General features: G+C 47.9%; 2 protein-coding genes across 3 annotated transcripts; one reads left to right on the top strand and one right to left on the bottom strand.

Moving 5' to 3' along the window:
• PYCARD (PYD and CARD domain containing) lies at window positions 1-1,284 on the top strand. The gene is made up of 3 exons (XM_007990687.3): window positions 1-361; window positions 568-624; window positions 928-1,284. The coding sequence occupies exons 1-3, from the start codon at window positions 88-90 to the stop codon at window positions 1,182-1,184; spliced, it is 588 nt and encodes a 195-aa protein (XP_007988878.3). The 5' UTR covers window positions 1-87; the 3' UTR covers window positions 1,185-1,284.
• Window positions 1,285-12,028: 10,744 nt separating this feature from the next.
• FUS (FUS RNA binding protein) lies at window positions 12,029-23,121 on the bottom strand. 2 transcript variants are annotated; one of them, XM_007990669.3, is made up of 15 exons: window positions 23,032-23,121; window positions 20,837-20,861; window positions 20,598-20,746; window positions 19,273-19,417; window positions 18,889-19,067; window positions 18,419-18,689; window positions 16,765-16,799; window positions 15,244-15,276; window positions 14,375-14,478; window positions 13,810-13,939; window positions 13,488-13,589; window positions 13,229-13,352; window positions 12,788-12,888; window positions 12,520-12,667; window positions 12,029-12,234 (listed from the first exon to the last, which is right to left on the bottom strand). In XM_007990669.3, the coding sequence occupies exons 1-15, from the start codon at window positions 23,042-23,044 to the stop codon at window positions 12,195-12,197; spliced, it is 1,599 nt and encodes a 532-aa protein (XP_007988860.1). In that variant the 5' UTR covers window positions 23,045-23,121; the 3' UTR covers window positions 12,029-12,194. The 2 variants fall into 2 exon arrangements, with proteins under 2 accessions (XP_007988860.1, XP_007988866.1); XM_007990675.3 differs by having other exon boundaries at window positions 19,273-19,414.
• Window positions 23,122-23,477: the final 356 nt, after the last annotated feature.

The raw sequence follows: 23,477 nt of genomic DNA, 5'->3' as shown, positions 1-23,477 counted from the left end.
AGTCCAGGTTCCGCCCCGGAGCTGACTTCCTCCTGGTCGGCTGCAGCAGCCGGGTGAGCGGCGGCAGCGGCCGGGGATCCCGGAGCCATGGGGCGCGCGCGCGATGCCATCCTGGATGCGTTGGAGAACCTGACAGCCGAGGAGCTCAAGAAGTTCAAGCTGAAGCTGCTGTCGGTGCCGCTGCGCGAGGGCTACGGGCGCATCCCAAGGGGCGCGCTGCTGTCCATGGACGCCTTGGACCTCACCGACAAGCTGGTCAGCTTCTACCTGGAGGCCTACGGCGCCGAGCTCACCGCTAACGTGCTGCGCGACATGGGTCTGCAGGAGACGGCCGGGCAGCTGCAGGCGGCCACACACCAGGGTAAGCCGCCCCCGTTCCCCTCCACCCGGTCTTCCCCTCCACCCACACCAGCACTTACCCCTTGGGCTCTTCCGCTTTCTGTTCCTCCTACCCCTAAACAAAGCTACTCTACCGGAAAGGAGGCTCCCCGCGCTTGGCCTCCCAAACGAGACGACCCCGCCCCACAGCGGGAAGGGAAGGGGACCACTTGGCTCATATCCTTTCAGGCTCTGGAGCTGCGCCAGCTGGGATCCAGGCCCCTCCTCAGTCGGCAGCCAAGCCAGGTGAGGCCTCCACACCCAGCCCGGCCCCACTGCACTCCCGCACAGCCTGCATCTGTGCTCCTGCAACCAGGGCAGGGCAGGGCACGGCACGGCTTGGCAACCCTGCGCACCCCACCCACCAGCCTACACCCTGCCGGGGAAGGGAGACAATATTACCCTTATTCCACTGCATGTGGGGTCCTCTTGGGCCGCCCCGTAAAGCCCCCGCCCCTAGGCTTGCAGAGGAATTCCTGAAGAACTCAAGTTCAGCAGGGACAGGCCCCACACCCTGGCTGCTGGCTCATGTTCTCCTCCCACCCCCAGGCCTGCACTTTATAGACCAGCACCGGGCTGCGCTTATCGCGAGGGTCACAGACGTTGAGGGGCTGCTGGATGCCTTGTACGGGAAGGTCCTGAAGGATGAGCAGTACCAGGAAGTGCGGGCCGAGTCCACCAACCCAAGCAAGATGCGGAAGCTCTTCAGCTTCACGCCAGCCTGGAACTGGACCTGCAAGGACTTGCTCCTCCAGGCCCTAAGGGAGACCCAGTCCTACCTGGTGGAGGACCTGGAGCGGAGCTGAGGCTCTTTCCCAGCAACACTCCAGTCAGCCCCCGGCAAACCAAACAAACTCATCCTGCATCTGATGTTTTTGTACACAATACATGAAAAGCCAGCTTGAACTTGTGTGTTTTCGTGCTTCTAGCCCGCTGGCATGTGCAGAGCTCAGCTATGCTTCAGAGGCCGCCCAGCCTCCAGCTCCATGTACCTTATGCCTCCTGCACCCCAAATGCTTCCTCCATCCTTCCTGGTATGGCCATGGACTATCCCTCCTCATTCACCAGGTGGTGCTCCTTCAATGCTCCCCTAAAGGGTCTAACCTTGCCATTATAGATAACAGCCTGTGGCCCAGTTCCAAAGGTTAAAAGAGGCATGTACCAAAGGGCACGAACTGTGGTGGGCAGCTCTGTCCGAGGCATTTAGAAACACACTAGTCTTCATAGTTCCCCTACATTCCACATTTTTCACAGGAGAAAAATGCAAAATTAGAGACATTTTCAGGGGCAGACACATTAGAGCATTATCTAACCATAGGATAGAAGAGCACAAGTCACCAAATTACTCGAGGGCTCCTTCTGGCCCTGGCTCTAACAGGCTTAAATGCCCCCTCTGCCCCACCCCATCCCATGGGGGTAAGGCTCATAGGTTACACTTTGCTCAAAAAACATGCCAACCACCAAAGCAAATTTTCAGGAAATGAGTTGTGGTAGCTGCCTCTTTTCTTGATGCAATTTTTTGGAGGGTTATTATTTATTCATTCATTTGAAAGGAACATTTTTTAAAAAAAAATTTTTTTGAGATGGAATCTCGCTGTGTCACCTAGATTGGAGTACAGTGGTGCGACCTCAGCTCACTGCAACCTCCACCTCTCAGGTTCAAGCTATTCTAGTGCCTCAGCCAGTCAAGTAACTGGGATTACAGGTGCTTGCCACCACACCCGGTTAATTTTTGCATTTTTACTAGAAACGTGATTTTGCCACGTTGCCCAGACTGGTCTCAAACACCTGGCCTCCCTCAAGTGATCCATCCACCTCAGCCACGCAAAGTGCTGGGATTACATGTGCGAGCCACCGCACCCGCCTTCTTGATGCAATTTTTGCCTACAAAGGGAAATATGAGTCTCTCCAGGAAATTTGGTCTTTCCAGAGGCTGTTTGGGAAAGCAGGAATCTAGGGCTACTTCTGAGTACACTTTACAAGCAATCCTTTCTGGCCTTGAAGAGGGAAGATTCGCAAAGCAATGGGCAGATACCAAGGAGGCCCTGGATCCTATCCTTAGGAATCACCAGACAACCACTTTCCAACCTCACTGCCGCACCAGCCTTCTCTCTAATTATATCTTATCTGTAACACTTCCTACCTTGTCCTCCCTGCCTCCAGCTCCAAGAGCCTGAGAAATCCAAACTGATCATGGGAACAGACTCTCACTTTTTTTGAGACAGGATCTCATCTGTTGCTCTGGCTGGAGTGCAGTGGTGTGATCATGGTTCACTGCAGCCTCAAATCCCTGGGCTCAAGCAATCCTCCAGCCTCAGCCTCCTGAATAGCTGGGACTACAGGTGCACACCACCATGCCCAGCTGTCATTTTTAACAGGACACCTAAAATCTCCTCCTAACCTGGCGCTTAACCCCATGCAACGTCTCCTCTCCTCACATACCCAGGATCCCACCACTATCTGCTCACACCCAGTGCCCTAGCACATGCTGACCCCTTTATCTCTGGACACGTTGACATCTTCTACGTGCCCCAGACTGCCCACACGCATGCATTCCTCTGGATTTTAGAGGCTTTTCCCAGTGTCTCTGTGGCAATGCAAACCATGTGCTGGTCTACCTTCACAGAAGACTCCACCACTCCCCCGCTTAAATGGATGCTTAAATGGAGACATCTTTTCAACCTCTGTACAAGTGCCTTGCATGTAGAAAGTAATCAATATATGGCAGTTACTGTGTATCTCTAGTATCTAACAGGATTTTTTTAAACTTCACAGGAACCTAATCATTCTCATGGCATGGGGCCATATAGGTAACACATCCTTTCATGACAGACATCCTTAGAGTCACTACAAAAACCAGGGCAGGCCTGAGGGAAGGAAGTGGTTCCAATAAGGTTTCCCTAAGAAAAAACATTTCTTGGGGTTTCCCTTTTCCTTTGGGCTGCAGGAGAAAGAGCCCTACCAGAAATCTCCTCAGATTTTAGGCATAGCATAGTGGTTAACGACAGTTCTATAGCTAAAGAATAGAGGTTCAAGTCCCAGCCCCACCTCTCACTAGCTGTGTCAGCATCCCCTCTGTAAAGTGGGAGTGACAGGACGTAGCTCATCCCCTAACAGCAGCTGGCTCATGTTAAGTACACCTCAGAGTTAGCAATCACCTCCACTAGGACGGTTCTGCTCCTAGCCCCTCAGTGGCTGAGAACTGTAGGTGGGTACCTGTGCTATCCCAAAAACAATCTAGAGTGCCTCTCTGGCAGCACCCCCAGACTCATTCTGTTGCTCCCAGTCCTAGTAGTGGCTCCATGGATGTGGAAAGCCCAGCCCCAGTCCAGATGGCCCCAGACAACTCCAGCATCTTGGGACACATCCCAGATAAGCTGAAGGGCAACCACTGCAAAAGGCAACATTCCTGCCAAGCCCCAGAGCTGGATTTCAGAGACATTCAACAAAGTGAAGGAGCAACTCAAAATCATCTTCCCCTAACACCTGAAGGGCTCTCCCATGCTTCTCTGAGGCCCTGCAGGAACCAAATCCCATCCCTGTGCTGAGGACTCCCTCCATGATGGTCCAGATCTCTGCATACCAGCAAAAATCCCACAAAGAGGACAGCATCCTCTTTTTTGCTCAAACCTCCCATCTAAGCTTCACAAGACTTAAAAAAAAAAATTAACAGAAGCCAGTGTTGGCTGGGCTTGTGCTAATTACAAAAACCCACATGCAGGACCCTGTCTTCCTTTTCCTTAGCTCCCAGCCAGCACAGTTTATACAGAAATATAATCCTAGCACTTAGGGAGGCCGAGCAGAGAGGATTGCTTGAGCTCAAGAGTTCAAGACCAGCCTGAACAACCCAGGGAGACCTCATCTCCACAAAATAATTTTTTAAATTAGCTGGATATGGTGGTTCATGCCTGTAGTCCGAGCCACTCAGGTGGCTGAGGTGGGAGAATTACTTGAACCCAGCACTTGGAGGTTGCAGTGAGCTGTGATCATGCTACTGCACTCCAGCTTGGGCCACAGAGCAAGACTTGTCTCAAAAAAATAAAGCAGTGGGGTGGGGGAGGGAGAAAGATCAAAGTTTTGTACAAAGTCAAGTTCCCTTTCAGAAACAATATGACTCTGCCAAACTCTAGAACGTTACTCTAAGAGAAGCGTTGAACCAACAGCATCATTATCACCAGAAAGCCTGTCATGCTTTCTTTGGGGGGAGGGCAGGGGGACAGTCTTATTCTGTCACCCAGGCCTGCAGGCTGGAGTGCAGTGGTGGGAACACAGCTCACTGCAGCTTCAACCTCCCCGGCTGGGACCACAGGTACATGCCACCCTTTTTTTTTTTTGAGACGGAGTCTCATTTCTATCGCCCAGGCTTGAGTGCAGTGGCATGATCTCGGCTCACTGCAACCTCCACCTCCTAGGCTCACGCGATTTTTGTGCCTAAGCCTCCCAAGTAGCTGGGATTACAGGTGCATGCCACCACACCTAGCTAAATTTTGTACTTCTAGTAGAGGTAGGGTTTCACCATGTTGGCTAAGCCGCCCACCTTGGCCTCCCAAAGTGCTGGGATTACAGGTGTTAGCCACTGCACCCAGTCAATGTTTTAAAATTTTGGTAGAGACAAAATGTCGCTGCTACCCAGGCTAGTCTCAACTCCTGGGCTCAAGTGACCCTCCCACCTCAGCCTCCCAAAGTGCTGGGATTACAGGAATGAGCCACCGCACCTGGCCTGAAATGCACATCTAGGGCCCCACCTGGACCTACTGAGCTAGAATCCATATGCCGACCAATGATAAAGTTCAATTTATAAATTAAGCACAGATTATACTGTACTGAAACTGTATAAGGCAAAACCATAGATAAGGGAGGATTCCTGTGTGTGTGTATATATATATTTTTATCTTTTTAATCTATGTGTGTGTGTACATACATATTCCCCCCCCCACCCCAAGTTATAGAGGATGTGGTTCTAGCCATCTCAGACTGACAGGTTTGCGCACCCCTGCTTACAAGGATGGAGATTTGCCTTGTTTCCTCCTCAAGGGCACAATAAACAGGATGGGTCAACTTTCCCTCAAAGTCTGGAAAATCAAAACCAAAAAACAAGCACAACAAACCTAGGTTCCCCCCACCTATTTTTTTTCTTTTTTTTTAGATAGAGTCTTGCACTGTCACCCAGGCCAGAGAGTAATGGCACAATCTTGGCTCACTACAACCTCCACCTCCCGGTTTCAACCGATTCTCCTGCCTCAGCCTCTCAAGTAGCTGTGATTGCAGATGCCTGCCACCACACCTGGCTAATTTTTTGTATTTTTAGTAGAGACAGGGTTCACCATGTTGGCCAGGCTGGTCTCGAACTCCTGACCTCGTAATCTGCCTACTTCAGCCTCTCAAAGTGTTGGGATTACAGGCGTGAGCCATCGCGTTCTTAAGAACAGGTCCGTTCTTAAGAACACTGCACTCAACAGTGACAAGGAATCTGTGTGATTGTGCAACACTGCCACCCCTCGGCGTGATGAGCACAGGCAGGATGTCACCTGGGAAACGGTTCCTGCCCACTTCATCCAGCCCTCTACTGCCCTTGCTTGGACCCTGCTCGCTGAAACGCTTCGCGGTTGGCTCCAGGGTCCAGCACCAGCACTCTCCCAGGGACAGCACATCCACCATCTTCAACCCAAGTACCCAAGCTTTCCTCTGCCTCTTGCCCCTACACCGGTGGCCCTTAATTGTTTTCCAGTTAAGAGTCTCTACTGCCCCAATATTTAGAGCTAAAGCCACAATCCAAGGAGCTGACAGCATTAACCACGAACAGAAAGCACTTCCAGCTCCAAACTCCTGCTCATAAACTACATTCTTCCAGCTCCAAACTCCTGCTCATAAACTACATTCTCCAAGTCTGTTACTGCCTCAAGGATACTGGGAATTTTAGACTCAATGGTCTCCAAAAGCTCTTAGAATACCTTGAGATTGAGGATCTAATACTTCTTTTTGTTTTTTGAGACAGAGTCTCACTCCATCGCCCAGGCTGGAGTGCAGTGGCGCGATCTCCACTCACTGCAACCTCCACCTCCTGGGTTCAACAAGCGATTGTCCTGCCTCAACCTCCCAAGTCGCTGGGACTGCAGGTACCTGCCACCACGCGCAGCTAATTTTTGTATTTTTAGTAGAGTCGGAGTTTCACCATGTTGGCCAGGCTGATCTCGAACTCCTGGCCTCAGGTGAGGATCCAATATTTCTACAACAAAAAATCCTGGTCAGATGTGCTGGCACAACCCACTTGACAATATTTTCTCAGCTTGTATATGCCAGCGCCATTGAAGACATTTGCATTAAGAAGGTGAACACCGCAATTGTAGACATATTCTTCTAAGTCAAATTATTCCAAAATAGCCAGGTGCAGTACCACACCTGTAGTCCCAGTCGTTCAGGAGCCTAAGGTGGAAGGATCGCTGGGGCCCACTGAGACCAGCCAGGCCAAAAGTGAGACCCCGTGTCTTTAAAATTTCAAAATATAGTTAAAGATGGAAAAAAAAAAGAGGGTTGGTCAGAACTGAGGATCCAAAGGTAAAAATGGAGTCAGAGTACTAGGGAGGAATGACTGCAGATAGGACCCCACATTCCATACTAAGTTTAGTCTCTCTTGCAGGCTACGATAGAAAGTGAGACCTGGTTACAGACTCCATGGTGGACGGTTAAAAAGGACAAGAAATGTCACCTCACACCTGTTAGAATGGCTGTATCAAAAAGATGAAAGATAATTAGCAAAGACGTGGAGGAATGGAACCCCTGTACGCTGTTGGTGGAAATGTGGACTAATACAGCCATTATGGAAAATAGTAGGAAGTCTCCTCAAATAGCTAATAGAAGTACCCTATGACCTAGCAATACCACTTCTGCGTGTACACTGAAGGGAACTGAAATCTACGTCGGCTGGGCATGGTGGCTCACACCTCTAATCCCAACACTTTGGAAGATGGAGCCAGGTGGATCACCTGAGGTCAGGAGTTTGAGACCAGCCTGGCCAACATGGAGAAACCCCATCTCTACTAAAAACACAAAAGTTAGCTGGGCGTGGTGGTGCACACCTGTAATCCCAGCCACTTGGGAGGCTGAGGCAGGAGAATCGCTTGAACCTGGGAGGTAGAGGTTGCAGTGAGCTAAGACTGTACCACTGCACTCCAGCCTGGGTGACAGACGAAGACTGATCTGTCTGATCAAAAAAAAAAATCCGTACGTCAGAGACATCTGCACTCCCACCCAATGCAATGTTATTCACACTAGCCAAGATATGCAAGCAACCCAAGTGCCCAATTAACGGATGGATTTTTAAATGTGGTATGTTGACACAACAGAACACTATTCAGCTTTTTAAAAGGAAACTGTTATTTGTAACAACATGGGTGAATCAATAAATCTAGAAGACATTATGCTAAATGAAGTAAGCCACAGAAAGACCGCCTGAATTCATGTACATGGAATCTAGAAAGTCAAACTCGGAAGCTGAAAGTAGAATGGGGGTTACCAGAGGCTTGGAGGTATGGGTAAGCAGGGAGACAAAGGGTACAACACTTCAGGTACAAGAAATGAGTTCTGGTAAGCCACTGCACAGCATGGTGACTACAGTTCATAAAAATACCAGACACAGTGGCATGCATCCATCGTCCCAGCTAAGAGGCTGAGGGCAAGATCACTTAAGCCCAGGAGTTCGAGTCCAGCCTGAGCAACATAAGGAGACCTGTCTCGACCCATTTATGCCATGCTGAGTGTTCCATTACAGGTGTGACCCACCACGCTTGCCCAGAATACACTATTCCTGAATGATTGAAGTCTGTCTTCAATCATTTCTTGTTTTTATTTTGGTCTGATAATTCACACACACAAAATTTGCAACCTCCAGCATAAAAGGGCTGAAGTAACATAAATTTTAAAATTTGCTAAGAGTGGTTTTATATGTTCTCATTCGTGCTAATGATATAAAGTTACAGATATGTTAACTAGCCCGATTTGATTCCACAAAATGTACGTGTACAGAAATAGGACATTGGACCCCCATAAATATATGCAAGTCAACTGAAAATAAAATTTTCATAGCCAGATGCAGTGTCTCCTATCTCTAATCCCAGCACTCTGGGAGGCCAAAGTAGGAAAATCACTTGAGCCCAGAGCAGTTTTGAGACAACCCTGAGCAACATGGCAAGATCCCATCTCTACAGAAAATACAAAAAAAATTAGCCAGTCATGGTGGCAGGTGCCTGTAGTCCCGTCCCAGCTACTCCAGAGGCTGAGGTGGGTAGATTGCTTGGGGGTGGAAGGCAGAGGTTGCAGTTGGTCAAGATCGACAGAGTGACACACTGTCTCAAAAAAAAAAAAATTTTTTTTTTTTTCTTTAAAAAGGATGAGACTGGAAGTAGGAAGACTGGAAGTAGGAAGACATGCCTAAAGGTGATCAATGAGTCAAGTCTCACACGAGCTGGACCCTAGACCTTAATCTACCCACCACTGACTTAACTGCAGCCCAACATCCAAGTACTGAAACCCAGGAACGCCTGGCACGAGATGGGGAAAAAAAGCTGATAGGGCTAACTGAAGACTACATCAAGGAAGGGGCAAACAGACCTACAGCACACCTCTCCCCACCCTCCTCACTTCCTAGTTAGCCTGTCCCAATTCCAACTCACAAAAATGGGGCACCTAATGCTTCAAGACAGATTTCAATCATTCAGTTAAGAGTATTCTGGGCTGGGCACGGTGGCTCACGCCTGTAATCCCAGCACTCTGGGAGGCCGAGGCAGGTGGATCACAAGGTCAGAAGATCGAGACCACGGTGAAACCCCATCTCTACTTAAAAAAAAAAAAAAAAAAAAAAAAAACAACTTGCCGGGCGCAATGGTGGGTGCCTGTAGTCCCAGCTACTCAGGAGGTTGAGCTTGCAGTGAGCCGAGATTGCGCCACTGCACTCCAGCCTGTGCAACAGAGTGAGACCATCTCAAAAAAAGAAAAAAAAAAAAAAAAAAAAAAGAGTATTCTGGCCAAGCACGGTGGGTCACACCTGTAATCCCAGCACTTTGAGAGGCTGGGGCAGGCAGGTCACTTGAGTCCAGTTCAAGACCAGCCTGGGCAACCCAGCGAAACCTTCCTAATTAAAAAAAAAAAAAAAAAATTACCCAGGTGTGGTAGCGAGGGAACACCTGTAGTCCCAGCTACTCGGGAGGCTGAGGTGGGAGGTTGGCTTCAGAGGCACCAATGTTCTCTCTGCTGCTAGGTGTCTCTATCCGTTCTCCTGGAAAATCCCCCCAAACTGGACCTACCCACTAAACAGTCACTTGGGACCCTATTTCCTTTTAAGGCCAAGGCCAATCACATAAGCCATTTGAAGGGCACAGGAACTTGACACTAACGGTCCCAATAATCAGGTCTTACAAGGAGCTTCAACCTCCTCCACTCCTGGAAGAAGGGAAGAAGGGGATCAGGGGACCACAACCAAAGCTAGAATCCTGATAGGCAAAGCATCAACAGTGAACTACTCAGAAATAATCCTATCGGGCCATTTCAACTAAACATTTAACAAAGAAAGCAACAGCAGCAGGGACAGGGAGAGAACTGCCACATCCTTGTTCTCAGAGAACTTCTCTACATGTACCAAGTCAAAGCAACGCCTTAGAAGGCCCACCTGACAATCCTTCAACATGCCAGACTACTCTTAGCCTACTGTTGCTTACAGAGGACCCCAATGCTGGCAGGGAAGGTAAACCTGCCATTCCTTTTAAAAGTCAGTTTCTTGGGAGGCCAAGGTGGGCGCATCACCAGCGGTGAGTTCAAGACCAGCCTGACCAACATGGAGAAACCCTGTCTCTACTACAAATACAAATAAACTAGCTGGGCATAGTGGCGCATGCCTGTAATCCCAGCTATCGCTTGAACCCAGGAGGCAGAGGTTGCAGTGAGCCGAGAATGCGCCACTGCACTCCAGCCTGGGCAACAAGAGCAAAACTCCATCTCAAAAAATAAAGTCCTAACTTCTGTGCCTCAAATCACCAAGATTCAAGGTTGCAGCAACTCTTCTGTAAAGAGCATACTTCAGGAACACACTTGAAAATTTGAGAGGACGGCCGGGTGCAGCGGCTCATGCCTGTAATCCCAGCACTTTGGGAGGCCAAGGCAGGTGGATCACCTGAGGTCAGGAATTGAGAGACCAGCCTGGTCAACATGGTGAAACCACATCTCTACTAAAAACACAAAAATTAGGTGGGCCTGTAGTCCCAGCTACTTGGAAGGCTGAGGCAGAACCGCTTGAACTCGGGAGGCGGAGGTTACAGTGAGCCAAGAGTGCACTCTAGCCTGCATGACAGAGGAAGTCTCAAAAATAAAAATCTCAAAAATAAAATAAAAATTTGAGATGAAAGCACTTCCCAATTAGGGGTCCCCAGCACATTTATAAGCTATGCTTGTGATGGCAGCTGTCTTATAAACCAAGTTTGAAAACCCCGTTAACTAAAACCTTTTTGCTCTTGGGTTAATTTTACGCTCTGTGTAATTAAAATAAAAAGCACGCTTTAAAGTAACTGCTTGCCAGGTATGTGCAAGTTTTCAGCCACATAGTAAGAGGCTGAGGGGCACTGCTCCAAGGTTTTAACTCACTGCCTGCAACCCCTTCTCCGCTCTATCACTCATTCCCTCAGGAGGGCCTTCCACCCTCCAATCAAAAACGATCAAGCCTAAAATCTCAAAATGTCAATGACCTCAAGCCCTCCGAGTACAGGCAGGATGTGAAAGTGACCCAGCCAGACCAGTCTCCTTACAGCAAGTATCTACCCAAACCCCATTCACCAGGGTAGCTACGAAGGGAGTCACTCGCCGCCTCTAAATACAAGCAACTACCTCTACCTTCCTTTCGCAGAAAACCTTCCCCCTCTTCATCTCCATTTCCCAAGTCTCTTATTGTAGCGTCCTCTTAAGACCTAAGTAAACCAGTCTGGGATAGGAATTTGGCCTCTTCAGGATCTCCTGCATGATGGTTTCAAGTCAAAATGCCATAAAACGGAAATGGAGTTAAGGAATCTTGAGTAGGACTCACTTCCAGCTTTCCCATTTTCTGGTTCTGAGCGCCATGTAATTCATGTACTTCCTTCTCAGCCGTTAACTGTCTGGTCTCCCAGGGTTGACGATTAGATCCTGACTCCACAAACTCTGCAGCACTCAGCAGGAACTAAGTTACTCTCCCTGTGAAAGACCCAGAGTGGCTAAGCACTCTCCACCATGGTCAGATGTGAATACTGCCCCATTTAAATCTAATTTGTTTGAGCCTCACCATTAAATGTGCCAAAAGATGCAAGAGTTCTTAAAAAGTTCTTAAACTGCTGCAAATAAATTAAGACCAATATGCAAATAAAGGAAAAAAAATTCCCCATAGCTGGGCAAATTTAGGCCAACACTCATGACATCCCATGTTCTTCATTTCTCATTTATACATCCAACTTTGTCCATGACAGAAAAGTTTCATATCTGCTCTCAAGGGGTATCATTTGGCCTTCTCCCCTGGATTAAACACTGTATTCCAGTTCCTGCTGGGCAGGGTAATCTGAACAAGAAAACTCCCCACCTTCCTGATCGGGACATCATCAACCTTCCAGGAAACTGAAGAGGGGGAAGAGGAACAAAATTTAACTAAAATGGTCATTTTTAATGGGAACCAGAGGTATAGTTACAATTACATAGTCCGACACAAAAAACCCTTGGGTGATCAGGAATTGGAAGGTTACAAAATAACGAGGGTAACACTGGGTACAGGACAAAAAGCTGTTCCAGAATCTGGGAAGCCAGGCTAATTAATACGGCCTCTCCCTGCGATCCTGTCTGTGCTCACCCCTGCAAAAAAAAAAAAAAAAAAATTAAGTATCCATTGTATTTGAGTTACCAGTCTCTCCAAGCCTAGATATCCTATCTGCCCCTCCTACCTAAATCAGCGAGTATCTTATCTCAAGTGGGTCTAGATTCATTCCTCCTGAGTTAATTTTCCTTCCCTCTCCACTACTGGTTACAATCTCAGGTCCTTCCACCTAGCCCTCAAAATGAAACCACTTTCTCAACAAAACCCTGTTATCCTATGGCCTCTGTTCACCTGCTCTTTTTTATTCTGATTTAAAGTCTCACCTGGAATCCATCTTGCCAGGGCCAAAGCCGCCTCTGTCCCCACCACCCCGGCCCCCTCGGAAGCCTCCACGGTCCCCTCCGCGGCCCCGGTAGCCGCCTCGATCATAGCCTCCTCTGCCACCACGACGATCATCCCCGTAGTTTCCCCCTAGGACAAAAGAAATAAGATCTATCATATTCCCATTCCCCTACCTTCCGCGAACCTCCCTGCTAAAAAATTAAGGATTCTTTGGACCCAGCTCCTTAGCACCAGGTCTGCCTTTCTTACCCATGTGAGAGCCACCTGGTCCCCCTCCTGGGCCATCTGGTTTAGGGGCCTTACACTGGTTGCATTCATTCCTCCAAGAGAAGTTCATATTCTCACAGGTGCTAAGGAGAAGGAAGACAATTAGTCTAGAGGGATGGGGAATAGACGAGACCTAGGAGTAGGAAGAAACTACCATGACTTTAGAGATACAGTGAGGAAACTGAGGCTTCAGAAAGACAAAAAGGCTTGCTTCTCAAAGCCAGGAACAAAAATCATTACTGAACCCAATCCATTACCTTTCCCATTACATCAACCTTACCTAGGTAAGCTTTTGGCTAAATCTGACCCCAACAGTGCGGCCTTGACATTTACTTCTTTGGAAAACACGCACACACCTCATTACCATAATATCAAAGAGCAGGCATGTGAGAGAACTAAGAAAAGAATTTAAGTTTCACTCACGGATTAGGACACTTCCAGTCACCAGCTCGCTGCTGTCCTCCACCGCCACCACCTCCACTAGGAAATCCTCCCCGGCCACCACCACCACTGCCACCACCTCCATAGCCTCCACGGCCCATGGGTCCTAATGCAGATAAAACAAGTATGGGTCTGCTCCCCCTCCAAGTTTGGTAAACCTAACCCATTCCACGCAAGCTTTTACCATCTTCTCTACTCTCCTCATCACCCCCCTTTGCACCAACAGCAGGTAGCTCCTCACCTCCTCGCCCTCGGCCTCCACGACCATTGCCACCACCCCGATTAAAGTCTGCCCGGCGAGTAGCAAATGAGACCTTGATAGGATTTCCAGAGAATTCTTTACCTAGAGAAATAAAAAAGTACCAAAAGACTTTAAATGCAAGATACATTAATCCAAAAATACAAGATAAGCGTGCCTTTCTCAGTTTATAATCTACTGACTCATAAGCAAAAATGAGACTTAAAACCGCAGCTAAAGTGTCGGAAGACTCAAATTAACCCTCAAACTATGACTTGCTGCCCTATATCCCCAGCCCCAACTCTGCCAGCCTTCTCATACATACCATCAAACCAGTCAATAGCTGCTTTAGCGGAAGGTGGGTCATCAAAAGAGACCGTTGCCTCTCCCTTCAGCTTGCCAGTCTCCCTGTCTGTGTACAAATTAATCATGGGCTGTCCCGTTTTCTTGTTTGTCTGAAGAAAGCAAAATGAGGTGACATCAATTTTAAAGGCTACAGTACTCCCTTTCCATCTTCTTCCTCTAGAACATGAGGTTTATCATTCCCAAACTTCAGCTCCCCTCTTCCTAGTTACTTCATCCTACCTCACATGTAAACCTCCATTGAGGAAAACTGTCTTTCCCTCCAATATTGAAGGATAAAACTAAAAGTTACTATGAAGTACAAATTTCAGAGTTTAGCGCATTCTTATCAGTTATACTTTTCGTGTTAAGATAGAACTTCTTTTAGAAAACAGTAACTAAGGCTCTTTCCTCAACAAATTAAGCTGGCAACAACCATTAAGATTTGTTTTTACTGCTGGCAACCATTAAAGACTTGCTTTCACTAATGTGTGAAATCCAAAAGCCTGCAACACTGACAGAAAGCACCCACTCCACTCCACAAGTACCTTAATAATACCAATCTGCTTGAAGTAATCAGCCACAGACTCAATTGTAACATTCTCACCCAGGCCTTGCACAAAGATGGTGTTGTTGTCTGAATTATCCTGTTCTGCTTGTTGAACACAGAAGAAAATGCAAATGTGAAAAGGTAAAATAAATGACATAGGAAAAAACCTAAAGCACCTAGTATCCATCAAGCAACTCGTATTATTTGGTTTATGAAGACAACTGAAAAATCCACATCCCTTTTGAGTCCCTATATGCCACCCATGCTGATAAATTTCAAATTTAGTTTGAAAATTATCCTTTGAAACATGTTAACACACAGTATACAGTATGGACACCAGGGCTCAGGAGTGAAATGCCCAAGACCACACAAAAAAGCCCATCAGTATTTATCAACTTCCAGTTGAAGGTCCCGAATTAAGAGACCCATTTTACATTCAAATCTAGTACACAAACATCAATACAATCTAAACAAGAGTTCAATGCTTTACTTCAAGTGGTCCGGTCTTTTGTTCACTGGTTTTTATTTACCAGCTTGGACATGATCCACATTTTTAAAAAACCACTGCTGTAAAAACCATCTGAGTGTGGTGCAGACACATCAACATCACTAGGGACTTGTTAGAAAGGTAGATTGTCAGGGTCATCTCAGACCTTCTAAATCGCTGGGGGTGGAACCCACAAGCCAGGTATTTCTGAGAAATACTTAATAATGAATACTTCTCACTGCTAGCTAAGGATACACCTAACTCCCTTTCTTCTCTATCCCCTTTTTTTCAGTTTCCTTTTCATAATAGTTTCAAAGAATATCCAGGCAAAGTCTTGATACCACTTTAGCCACTCTTCATGCCACCACCTGTGAACTCACCGGAGTCATGACGTGATCCTTGGTCCCGAGGGCCTTAAGTGACATGGAAAAAAAGAACAAAAAAAAAACAAAAACAAGGAAGAGGAGCCGTTAGTCAACCGGAAAAAATGGACAAGGAAAAAAATTAACACCAAATCCAAACTTGTAAAATATCATGTAAGTGCTCACAGCCTCACTCCAAACCCTTTCCTGGGTCGCCTGCCCGGAGAAAATTCTAGGCAGGCCCCTTAAGATCTGTAACTTGAGTCTCCACAGAGACAACTCCACACTTCAGAAAATGCTGCCTCCCCCAGCTCAAGCTGGGAAATGTCCTCAGCACAGATGGCAGGGGAAAGGGAGACCCATTAAAGTGAACAAACCAACTCAGCTTGGCCCAGTTCTCTCACCCGAGAGAAGAGAGATGGGCTCGCCACCAGCCATAAGATGTGCATCCATCCAGTTTCTCCCAACTTTACCAAAGACACTTATCCCTTGTGGAACGATTTTTAATTTCATCTTTAGAAACCATCCTTAAAACCGTGTTATGTTTCCCCAAAACCACACGAAAATAAAAACCATACATAATAGCTATTGTATTTTTTAAGCATGTCCCAGGGAACAGACCAGAAATCTTACTTTCGTAATGCAGCCTCTATTTTGTTTTTCCAGAGACCATCTTTGACCAATGTTTATCTGAATTCGCCATATATAAATATTGTACCCACACGCAATGACACCTAAGTCATGAACCCAAGCCTTTGGCTTTAAATGTTGAGACAAATCAAGAAACCTTTTGTTAGTTAACCAAACCAGAAAAGTTCCAGCTTACTGGGAGACTTCTCAAATTTGTCATTTTTCCATGAATTCAGTTTGTGCTGTTTAAGACCTTCCTGGTCCATGAATTCAGTTTGTGCTGTTTAAGACCTGGTTATTTCCCATGAGCCACACATGCTTCCAATCTTTCTTGAAGTAGTGCACATGTTCCTTCCCAGAGCTAGTTTCTATTTGCCCATCTGAGTTAAGTCCATATACATAGAATTGCATTCATTGACACCATTCCGTACTTTATAAAGGTATACCAACTTCACCATTCTTAGGGCAATGTTACATCCCTCTTCCAGAATTAAAACATTTGGAGGTTGTCTCCCACTCTCACACACACACAAGCCTTGGACACAATGATCAAAAGGATCCTAAAGTCAAGATGGCACCACGTGTTCCAGCACGCACTCTCCAGTTTCTCATGATGATGGTCACTAAGTGCCAGGTGTGGCAACAGCCCTGTCCAAGGCCTACTAAACCCCTCTTATTAACCTGGGGCAAACCCATTTGGTAAAAGACGACTACTGAATCTTACCCCTGCCTGCTCCAGGTTAGCACACACCAGGCAACAGGTGGCATTCTACCCTACCCCTTTATGGAGGTGGTTCTGGACACCTCAAAACCTTTGACATTTAAATTAACACGCTAAGACATCTGCAAATGAACAATCAGACAAAGCATTGCTGGGAGTTGGGAATTTTGGAAACTCTGTTCACTTACCACCAAATTTATTGAAGCCACCACGGTCACTTCCGCTGGAGAAGACAAGTTAGAAGAAAGGACATGAAGCTTCCAACGGCTACAAAAGGGTGTTTTTTTGATTTTGTTTAACATTTCCCAAACACGGGTAGGTGTTTTTGGAAAAAGATACAAGTGGCTACTAAAATACATCCCTTCCTGACCACCCCTTGTCTGACCTTCGAGCATGTCACACACACGTGTGCAATTTCTCAGACACAGTTTATAAAGATTTTGCTTTAAAAGGTTATGTATCTATTTCCTCTGGAAAAAAATGACCCATTTTCCTTGGTCGTTCTTCCGATGGAGCAGATGTTTTTTTTTCCTCTTGTCGCAAGTGGTTGACAACCAAGTAGTTGGTTTAAAAACCCTACCCCAATTTACCCAGAAGACATTTCACACCAGGCTGGGGTAGCCTTGAACACACTTTTGTGGTTTTTGCTTTGAAAGCAGCAAGCAGACCCAACCCCATTCCATAAAAAGTCAAAACCAAAGGCAACTTCCCCTTAAAGCAAGACAAACTTAGCTAAGCTCTGTCCTAACTACTGAGCTGTTTTTAATCTCCCCCAACCCCCGGGGTCACCCCTTCTACACTGCGAGAAGAGCGGAGTATTTTGCAATGTCACCTTTCATACCTGTGGCACATAAAATGCAGAGCAAGTTAACAGTCACATAACAGTTGTTTTTCTTTTTAAAGTTTTGCATTAAACACACACACACAACAGAGTTTTCCTCATTTTTGTACGTTTTTGAGATTGCCCCCACCCACCTCTGCATACTTACCATATCCAAACTCAGTTTAAAAATCTACTTTTTCCAAAAACAGTTACACTGACATTCCTGCCCTTTTTCAAGGGAGACAGAGTAGGGTCCTTCAAATCGTATTTACCGACAGATTTGACAACGGTTTTAACATCAAATCTAAGGTTTTACTTCAAATCAACTTCAGCAGGAAGGAAAGAAGGTCCAGTTGGACAAGCTGATGAATTTTAAGTAACCAGGGTAAGGCAGACAGTGGAACAACTAGGTGGGAGACCACTGTCAAGCATATTTTTGCCCAAAAGGTCTGCACACTTCAGTCAGTTGGTCCCATAAACCAAGTCACACCCAAAATCAATGTCGGTCAAATTGGTGCAAATCAAGTTCGTGGATTCAAATGACTACAGAAAACGGGAAGAGTAACCAATTCCTGGAAGCTGAAGTCAGGTTAACCATTACCAACTCCCTAGAGGACACATGGGAACACACATACCAAGTTTCCCTACTATTTCCCAGGAGTGGGTTCATCGGTTTCCCTTGCAGAGAAAGAAGTCTTCACTTCCATGTTTCTTGCCTAAGATATCAATGACTCCAATCCATACGTATTGGAAATCTATGTATGATTTCTTTTTTTTGGAAACAAGTATCAATACTCAAAATCTCTATTCGGTGGTATGGATGGGAGTTCAGGCTCCCAAATTCTCACAAAAATAAAATGGGGATGTAAAAAGAAAATCACTGCCCCCAAATCAAAGCCCTCACAGATCCCCCAGACAACAAGAATACTAAACCATGCATTAGGGACTGGCTTCAGGGAGATTCATGCAATCCTCCACATTCCCCACCAAAGATACTCCCTGGCTCATGAGACACCTACCCCATGCCACCTCTGCCTCCACGGCCACCTCCACGACCTCTGGGTTCATAGCCACCACTGCTGCGGTTGTAACCACCACCACTGCCACCGCCGCCACCACTGCTGCCGCCCCTGCCACGGCCTCCACGGTCCTGCTGTCCGTAGCCACCGCCGCCTCCACCACTCTGGTCTTGATTGCCATAACCACCACCACCACCACTGCCGCCGCCGCCGCCACCGCCGCCGCCACCACCACTACCACTCATGGAGGATTGATCTTGGCCATAGCTACCTGTGAGAAAAGAAAGGATGGTTTTAAAAAAAAAAAAATTGTAAAGTAGCACAAAAAGGTTTGACAAGTGCCAGGCAATGAAGTACAAAAGAAATTAAAAAGACAGCTAGGAAATAAAACAGGAACCCTTTTAGGCTAAAACAGGAGAATACAAATCCTTATAGAAAATGGGCTGCAGACAAAGCTGAGGACATCTCACCTCCACCTCCACTACCACTGCTGCTGCTGTTGTACTGGTTCTGCTGTCCATAGCCCTGAGGGGGATTATAGCTTTGCTGCTGTCCATAGCTTTGCTGCTGTCCACCATAGCTAGGCTGCTGGCCGTAGCCCCCACTCGGGGGCTGCCCATAGCTGCTGGTCTGAGAACTGCTACCGTAACTAAGGAAAACAAACAAAAAACACAATCACAATCCCAGCATACCCCCCCAATTTCCTTTTAGTGGATTCCATTCTCTGTACTCAACACAGGCTCCCCTACCCCAATTACACCTCTAAACTGCTCCTACTGCTGCTGGTCCCTTTTATCATTCCTCATCAATTCACCCCTTTTTTCAAGCCTTCCCCGACATCGACACCACCGTACCTTCCCGAGGTGCTGCTGGGAGTTGGCTGCTGGCCATAGCCAGGGTAGGAGGACTGCTGCCCATAAGAAGATTGGGAGCTCTGGCTACTGCCATAGCCGCCAGTCGAGCCATATCCCTGGGGAGCTGACTGAGTTCCATAGCCTGCTACAAGAATAAGAAAAAAAAAGTCACAAAAGTCACCAGGAAAGAGAAAATGTAAGAAATGTGCTAAAACATATACAACCTAATACTCACCTATACTCAAAAAGTCAGCCTTTCAGAAGCTGTTCATAATCTTGCAACTCATAAAGATAGTTACCCTCCTTTCAAAGCCCAAAGTTAATGCTCCAACTTCTATCATCTCTCTAAGACAGTTCCAATTTAACCCCACCAACCCCAACACCATCTCCAGCACCACCCTCTAATCCCAAGCCCAAGGATTCCTGTTAACAGCACTGTGATATGCAGCTGTGCATGCAGTATCTACAGGACAACCACCTTTCTTAGTTACACTTCAGGACCTTGGGGCACATCCCACCTCCTTATGTATCACATGATTTCATACATTTGTTTCAAGCAAAACCATTTTCTCCATTTAAGAATTGGCCTAAAACTGGTTCTCCCTTTAGAAAATATGCTCTTTCATGCTGAGACGGGAAATAAGAGTCATAAAAATTAAAAGCCAAAGAAAACAAATGTAAACAGAATCACAAACCAAAAGACATTTTTGTTTTTTGAGATGGGGCCGCAATACACTGCCCAGGCTGGAATGCAGTTGCTGTTCAGTCACTATCACAGCTCACTGCAGCCCCAAACTCCTGAACTCAAGGGATTCTCCTGCCTCAGACTCCTCAGTAGCTGGGACTACAGGTGTGCCACAATGCCCTGTAAAGGACTCAGACCCCAAAGAGTTTTAAGAATTATACACTCATTTAGGGAAAAGAAATATGGAAGAGTTTCAACACTTCAGTCCTGCTCAGGTTTAAGAAAAGCAACATTCAGGGCATGATGGCTCACACCTGTAATCCCAGCACTTTGGGAGACCGACGCAGGTGGATCACGAGGTCAGGAGTTCTAGACCAGCCTATCCAACATGGTGAAACCCCATCTCTACTAAAAATACAAAAATTAGTAGGGTGTGGTAGCAGGTGCCTGTAATCCCAGCTACTCAGGAGGCTGAGGCAGGGGAATTGTTTGAACCCGGGAGGCGGATGTTGCAGTGAGCTGAGATAGCACCACTGCACTCCAGTCTAGGCAACAGGAAGAGACTCTGTCTCCCAAAGAAAAAAAAGAAAAGCAATATTCAGAAAGAGCAGGAAGAGGTGACCTGCTGAGAGAGACTCACTGTTCTGGCTCTGGCCGTAAGAAGAATAGCTGCTCTGGCCATAGCCTGTGTCCGTGGACTGGCTGTAACCACTATAACTCTGCTGTCCGTAGGGCTGACTGCTCTGCTGGGAATAGCCCTGCCCGGGCTGGGTGGGGTAGGCCCCATAGCTAGATGAAAGGAAAACCAGCGTGATCAGAAAACACAGCTTGACCACCCTTCCCCTCTACAAACTCTGGAAGCCCAAAAATAGCACTCACCTTTGGGTTGCTTGTTGGGTATAATCTGCAAAAAAAAAAAAATACAATCATATTATCTTCAGCCGCCACTCTGAAAGAGTTGAATTAAAGCTAAATTCCTTAACTCAAGCACTGATGAATAAATAGGACCACACAGGCCAGGTGCGGTGGCTCACGCCTATAATCCCAGCACTTTGGGAGGCCGAGGTGGATGGATCACTTGGGGTCAGGAATTCGAGACCGGCCTGACCAACATGAAGCCCCATCTCTAATAAAAATACAAAAAATTAACCGGGTATGGTGGCGCACGCCTGTAATCCCAGCTATTTGAGAGGGTGAAGCAGAAGAATCGCTTGAACCCGTGAGACAGAGGTTGCAGATCGCGCCACTGCACTCCAGCGTGGGCGACAGAGGGAGACTCGGTCTCATAAAAAAAAAAAAAAAAGATAGCATCACGTTTCAATAAAAGGCATAAAATTCTCCCATTGAGACACTGGTTGAGAAGAGTAGCAAATTGGCCTATCAGCCAAGTGTTCTTACAAAAAAGAAAAAGTGAAGAAAATGCAAGTTTCTACAGAGTCCCAGAAGCCTTAACCGTTGGAAAAACCAAGGTCTTGGTGGACAGCCACAACTTTCTGCAAGACCAATTCATGTCAGTGATTGCTCTAAAACATCGCGCATTCGCTTCATCCACTCTATGACAAAGCCATTATTGCCAAGAGTCAAAACAGACTAACTCGCCCAAAGTCGCAGAGCTACCAAGTGGTACAGGTTTGAATTCGAGCAGTGTTCAGATTGTGGCCTCTGCTCTCTCAGCCCAGACCCACAGAACAAGAATGTCTCAAAAAAGGCCATTCTTCACTCTTTGACCAATTCCGGAGATGAAGTGGGCTTTTTAGTGCAAAGCCAGAGAATCAAGAGCCCTTGGACCCCAAATGACAGAGATCATCCAAGTGCTCGCCTTAAGAGGCCAAAGTCAACAGGTACTCGAGTCCCCAGCCGTGGGGCTCCAGATGGTTCTGTTTTCTCATCTACCCTGCCTTCCCCCTGGGCGAACCAAAAGCAACGAAAGCCCTTTTGAAACGCCCCACTTTAGATACACCAACAAGATCAACTCATCCTCTCAGCGCAGGAAACGCGGCGCTTCCCCCGCAGGAAAAGGGAAAGGACCAGGAGAGGGTGTGGCCTCGACGGCTGTTATTCTCCGTCCCAATCTCAGAAAAAAGAAATTTAGACCAGGCGCGGTAGCTCACGCCTGTAATCCCGACACTTTGGGAGGCCGAGGAGGGCGGATCACCTGAGGCCAGCAATTCGAGACGGGCCTGACCAACATGGTGAAACCCCGTCTCTACTAAAAAACACAAAAATTAGCCGGGCTGTGGTGGCAGGCGCCTGTAATCCCAACTACTCAGGAGGCTGAGGCAGGAGAATCACTTGAACCCAGGAGGCGGATATTGCAGCAAGCTGAGATCGCACCACTGCACTCCAGCCTGGGCGACAAAGGGAGATCTTGACTCAGAAAAAAAAAAAAAAATTTAGGCGGGAAAAACTCTCGGGCCAGGTCCCCGAGTCCGTTGGGGGAACCACGACCACCGCCTCCAAACCGTTAAGCGGGAGCGCGGCCCCGATACCGAGCCTCCGCCCCCAGCCGCGTGGCAACCGAGGCGGGAATGGAGCGGTCCCGCCCCTTCGCGAAAGACCACAGAGGAACAAGGCTCACACCGGACGCGCGCTGCCGAGTCTTCCGCGAAGGGTCTCGCGACAAAAAGCTGAACCGACACGAGGCGGGGAAGGGGTACCCGCGCCGCGAAGGGGGAGGGGCCCGCAGAGCGCGTGCGCGCCGCGAGTGCCCGGATGCAGCACTGCGACAAAGCGGGCCTGAGTGCGGGGCCAGGAGTTGGGGGAGGCGAGGCCACGGAAACCGGGCATTTTCCACCCTCACCTGACGCTTCAAACCCCTAAGAAGCGTCCCTCCCAACGACCACCCCAAGCAAACGGACTGCGAAGAGAAGACTTACCGCCCCGCGCGCCAGGGCCAGAGGAGCGAAACAAAATGGCGACACCAGCCTCCTCCAGTTACCCCTCTCCGCGGTTTCCCGCCACAGGGGCGGGAAAGAATCCCACACAGGATCGCCACCCCGGTCCCACCGAAAATGAAAAGCCCAGGTGGGAGGCCTCGGCCCAGTGCGCCGCCGCCGCCTCGCGCCCTTACCTACCGTTTGAGGCCATGTCGGCGCACGCGCGCACAGCCAAGCAAGCAACAAGATTCCAACAACGCAGAGCACCGACGCCTGGAGGACTGAGCAGCCCCGCCTCCTGCGTCGAAGCTTAAGTACGTCCCGCCGCCTACGCACCGCGCAGGCGCGCACCAAACGTGGAAGAGCAGGGGGAGGCAGGAAAGCGCTCCGCCCCCTTCCTAGCGCAGGTAGAGGTTGCCAGCATGCAGATGGGAAACGAGTTAACTAGAATCATGCAAATACTATACATAATGATATTTTTTGAGGAAGAACCCCTCTCTCCTCGGCAGGACTAGCCCACGATCTAACTCCACCCCCATGAAGGCACAGTGGTACGGCCTGAGTGCCCGCTGGGGGCGGGGCGGGGCCGGGCGGCTGGGGACGAAACTGGAGTCACCGCCGGGAGTCGCGGGGTGGAACCGAGA

Source organism: Chlorocebus sabaeus, chromosome 5 (assembly GCF_047675955.1).
Source record: "Chlorocebus sabaeus isolate Y175 chromosome 5, mChlSab1.0.hap1, whole genome shotgun sequence".
In the NCBI taxonomy this organism is placed as follows: Eukaryota; Metazoa; Chordata; class Mammalia; order Primates; family Cercopithecidae; genus Chlorocebus; species Chlorocebus sabaeus.
The sequence above is the reverse complement of the archived record's forward strand: the minus strand, read 5'-3'. Positions and strand labels throughout refer to the sequence as shown.

Excerpts from the sequence above, each read along its gene's own strand:
- PYCARD (XM_007990687.3), top strand. The coding sequence starts at position 88 with ATGGGGCGCGCGCGCGATGCCATCCTGGATGCGTTGGAGAACCTGACA. Across the intron at positions 362-567 it reads GCAGGCGGCCACACACCAGG|GCTCTGGAGCTGCGCCAGCT; the intron begins GTAAGCCGCCCC and ends ATATCCTTTCAG. Across the intron at positions 625-927 it reads TCAGTCGGCAGCCAAGCCAG|GCCTGCACTTTATAGACCAG; the intron begins GTGAGGCCTCCA and ends TCCCACCCCCAG.
- FUS (XM_007990669.3), bottom strand. Across the intron at positions 15,277-16,764 it reads TGGCTTCAATAAATTTGGTG|GCCCTCGGGACCAAGGATCA; the intron begins GTAAGTGAACAG and ends ATGTCACTTAAG. Across the intron at positions 13,940-14,374 it reads AGCAGATTGGTATTATTAAG|ACAAACAAGAAAACGGGACA; the intron begins GTACTTGTGGAG and ends TGCTTTCTTCAG.